Source organism: Octopus bimaculoides, chromosome 12 (assembly GCF_001194135.2).
Source record: "Octopus bimaculoides isolate UCB-OBI-ISO-001 chromosome 12, ASM119413v2, whole genome shotgun sequence".
NCBI classification, from domain to species: Eukaryota; Metazoa; Mollusca; class Cephalopoda; order Octopoda; family Octopodidae; genus Octopus; species Octopus bimaculoides.
Window position 1 is genome coordinate 39,280,215 of NC_068992.1, and position 3,910 is coordinate 39,284,124.

General features: G+C 42.3%; 1 protein-coding gene across 4 annotated transcripts in view; it reads right to left on the minus strand.

Annotated features, from left to right (window-relative positions):
- Positions 1 to 3,910, minus strand: part of LOC106877775 (SKI family transcriptional corepressor 1 homolog-B) — a 113,607-nt gene that overhangs the window by 37,038 nt on the left and 72,659 nt on the right. For all 4 annotated transcript variants that reach the window (XM_052972158.1, XM_052972156.1, XM_052972157.1 and 1 more), the window contains one exon: positions 1,049 to 3,506. In XM_052972158.1, coding sequence (XP_052828118.1) covers positions 1,049 to 3,506 — 2,458 coding nt within the window. The remainder of the gene's footprint in view (positions 1 to 1,048; positions 3,507 to 3,910) is intronic.

Consider the following 3,910-nt stretch of genomic DNA (forward strand, 5'->3'; position numbering starts at 1 on the left):
GATGTGGTTGGTAAGCAAGCTTCTTACCACACAACCATATATATATTGTGTGTGTGTGTACACGTGTGTATGTGTGTGTGTGCACGTGTGTATGTGTGTGTGTGCACGTGTGTATGTGTGTGTGTGCACGTGTTTATGTGTGAGTGCCTGTGTCTGTCTGTGTGGGCGATGGAATGCTGTAAAGTTCCTGACTTTAAGGGTGTCGCGAAAGGCATGGTCAGAGGCCCGACACTCCGAGTTCTTTTACAAGGCTTATAAAAACTGGAGGCCCACTACAATAAGTGTGCGAATCTGAGAGGGGAATAATATGTTGAATAAAATCATAATTAACTGATCCACTTGTATATTCCTATACCCAAAGCCAGGACCTTTTCAGCACCCACTCACTCTTATGTACATTCTCTTGAATATGTTTGTCTAAGTTCTTAGTAAAGTGTTGTGAATGTTGTTGTTATTGTTCGTGGTGGTGGTAGTGGTACTGGTGGTGGTGATGATTGTGGTTAGGTTCCGGTTCAATTCTGATCTTCAGTATTTCAGTCATATATCCCGTGCTTCATCTTGGGTACATTTAGGGCTATTTTAACTAGTATTTTAACTCATAGGCATTGTTAAAGACGTTAGGGCATGATTTGAAGAAAAAATTGGCTACTATCTCTGGCATGTCGAGCGACCAAGTTGAGAGGCTCGTCATCTGTTGCCTCATAAAGTGTGGAGTTGTTTCTGGATTAGAGTAGATGAGTCGAGATATGATTTTAGGAGGAGGAGGAGGAGGAGGAGGAGGAGGAATGATAGCACAAGTAGTAGCAGGGAATGTGAGGGTCACAGCACGTCCCAAAAAGGAAAGAGAAAAGAGAAAGAGGGAAGGAAAAGATAGAGACTAAGGAGAGATTGAATGAATGAGAGAAGATAGAGGGAGGAGGAAGAGAGAGGGGAGGGAGGGAGAGGGGAGGGAGAGAGAAAGGAGGAGGGAGAGAAAGTAGAGAAAAAGAGGGAGAAGAGAGAGTAAAATTATGACATTTAAGGAAATTGAAATAAATTCATGTCTTACCTTGTCTGTGATTGGTCGAACGTGTGGATGGTACATGCCTACACGGTCCATATTTCCGAGGTTCATTTCCGGTTCCGCCATCGATTTGTGTCTTGTCTCGTTGTCATCATCGTCATTATCATCACCACGATGACGGCCGCCACGACCACGACCACCACTAACACCACCATCGTCATCACGATCATGATCATCATCATCAACATCATCGACAACGTCATTAATATATTCTTGTTCGTCATCTATATCTCCTCCTCCTCCTCCTCCTAATCTTACTCCGATGCCTCGTTTTGGCAATGGACTCATTTCATCACGTTTCATTTCCGCTTTTAAGTTTGATCCTCCTCCTTCAATGTCCTTTAATGCTTCGTGTTTCCTTTTTCTACTCGAATACTCCATGGATCTCGCATCTCTCTCGTCGTCGGACACCTCAACTTTCAAGTGTTGCTCATGTAGATGTAGCTGTTGTTGTTGTTGTTGTGATTGTTGCGGTTTGTGTTGTTGTTTTTGCGAAGATAGAATTAATGTTGGAGGTGGTGTTTGTGCTTGTTGATGGTGATGTGTTTGTTGTAGTAAAAGCTGTTGTTGTTGTTGTTGTTGTTGTGGCTGCTGTTGTTGCTGTTGTTGTGGTTTTTGTTGTTGTTGTGACTGATGTTGCAGTTGTTGTTGTTGTTGTTGTTGTTGTTGTGATGGTGATGTTTGCCGCTGTAATGTTGTTTGATGCTGCTCTGTGCTAAGTTTGTAACGGTCTCTGTTCTGTTGTCGACACTTCTCAACATCGCTAGCATTATCAGTGTCATTATTATTATCGTTATTGTTATTATTATTGTTGTTATTATTATTATTATTATTATCATCATCATTATTGTTATTATTATCATTTTCATTATCATTATCATCAACGTCGTCTTCCTCATCATGGCCACGCCCACGGCTACCACCACCACTACCACCATCACCATCGTCCCGGTGATGGTCGTTGTTGACGATATCCTCATCGCCATGGTCACCACCATCATCACTGCCGTCGTCTTCATCGTCGTCGTCATCGTCATTATCATCGCCCTCGTGATCGATGACGTCATCAATACCATTCACATCGGTACCATCATCGATGTCAGTTCTGCTACCCGCTCTCATGTCGCATAGGTCCTTCACCATATCTGATTGGCTGCACTTATCATCTCCTTCGTTAAGAACATCAATCTCCACACATGTATCGTCCTGCGCATCATAACTGTTCTCAATGTTAGAATCGACCATAAGCGGCGACCTCTCAACCAGAGAACTACCAATTCTTTTCATATCTAAAGGAGTTCTGTCAAGTTCTTCGACGGACTTGGGCCTGCTGTTGGCCGGGTTTACCGGTCGAAAAGCAGACAACCTATGTCCCACGGTGGGAGGTTTGTTTAAATCTTCTTCGTTACTCGACGATGTCCCCGAATCTTCTTCTTCAGAACTCGATGGAGTCATATTTAGCGGTTTCGATACCTCGTTTGAAAGTTTTATATCTCTCCTTGGTATGGCTTTCGTGAAATAAGGGTTATTTTGATATTCAGATGTTTGTCTAGTTAACCCTAACTGACTTGCCCAAAATCGGTCGTAAGTAGCCATCAAGAAATTCGTCTGGTTCGAAGCCCACGGATTATTCGCTATTGTTGGAATCAACTGATCAGCATTATTTGTGCTGGATATCGATAATCCATACGAAGCCTGAGTTTGATAAGAAGGATTTCTTACATGGTTCGAAAACATAGAAAACGGGGAACAGTCTGGCATGGGGTAAGGAGATCGTTCTTTGACGGTTGCCGAAGGGTTGTTCGTAGCCACTGTATTTCCGGTCCTACTCACTCCTATATCACTGCCACAGTCCAGCTTCGTCCTTTTCGCTGCCTGCTCCACTGAATTGCCAATTGATTTAGGATTGTGTGTATTTGAGGTGCTTCCTTGAAACCGCTTCCGACCACCGCCATTAAACATTGCTTTGACATCCTCCCAGGCATATACTATTTCTTCTTTCTCCGTATTCGCACCATATAGTTTCAGGTGTCGCCGCCACGAGTTAAAATTGGCAGCATCTGGGTGGTTATATTTCGAATTGGCAGTCCGGTGGAAATGAAAAATGAATTTATTCGGTGAAAAAAAGAGGTTGCAAAAGTTACATTTAATACACTTGGCACGGGAGCTGTTGTAGCGTGACGGATGGAAGTTGCCTTGGCAACCCCAGCCGCACTCATGGTACACATTGAAACTGAAATCTTCCGGTAACTTTGGAGGGGTATTTTCCTCGAGGAAAGATCGAACCAAACGTTCTGCCTCACGTTTGGTTATCATTCCACACCGGCGTGATGACACGGGCATAGCGCCAGCACGTCGCAGCATCTCTAGTTGTACCGGAGTACACTGTACACACGTGATACCCAGGGCCACCCGTCGGTTGTGGATTTCATTGTAGCTATACCTGGAAGAGAAAGAAAGAAAGAGAGAACGTGAGATTATATACTTACATAAACGCACCCACACGCTCAAACACGCATAAGCTCATATACATACATACATACATACATACATGCATACGCATTTATATATTGATACATTAAGAGCTCAATTAATAGATTAACAGACAGTCAGATAGATAGATAGATAGATAGATAGATAGATAGATAGATAGATAGATAGATAGATAGATAGATAGATAGATAATCAAATGCATACTATTTGTGTTCTAAAGAGCCATGGTGAGTCATTGAGTACAATTATACCCCTGGTCTACGTACATATATATCCATACTTGGCTCACAAACACATTCATACAGACATATATATATATATATATATATATATATATATATATATATATATATA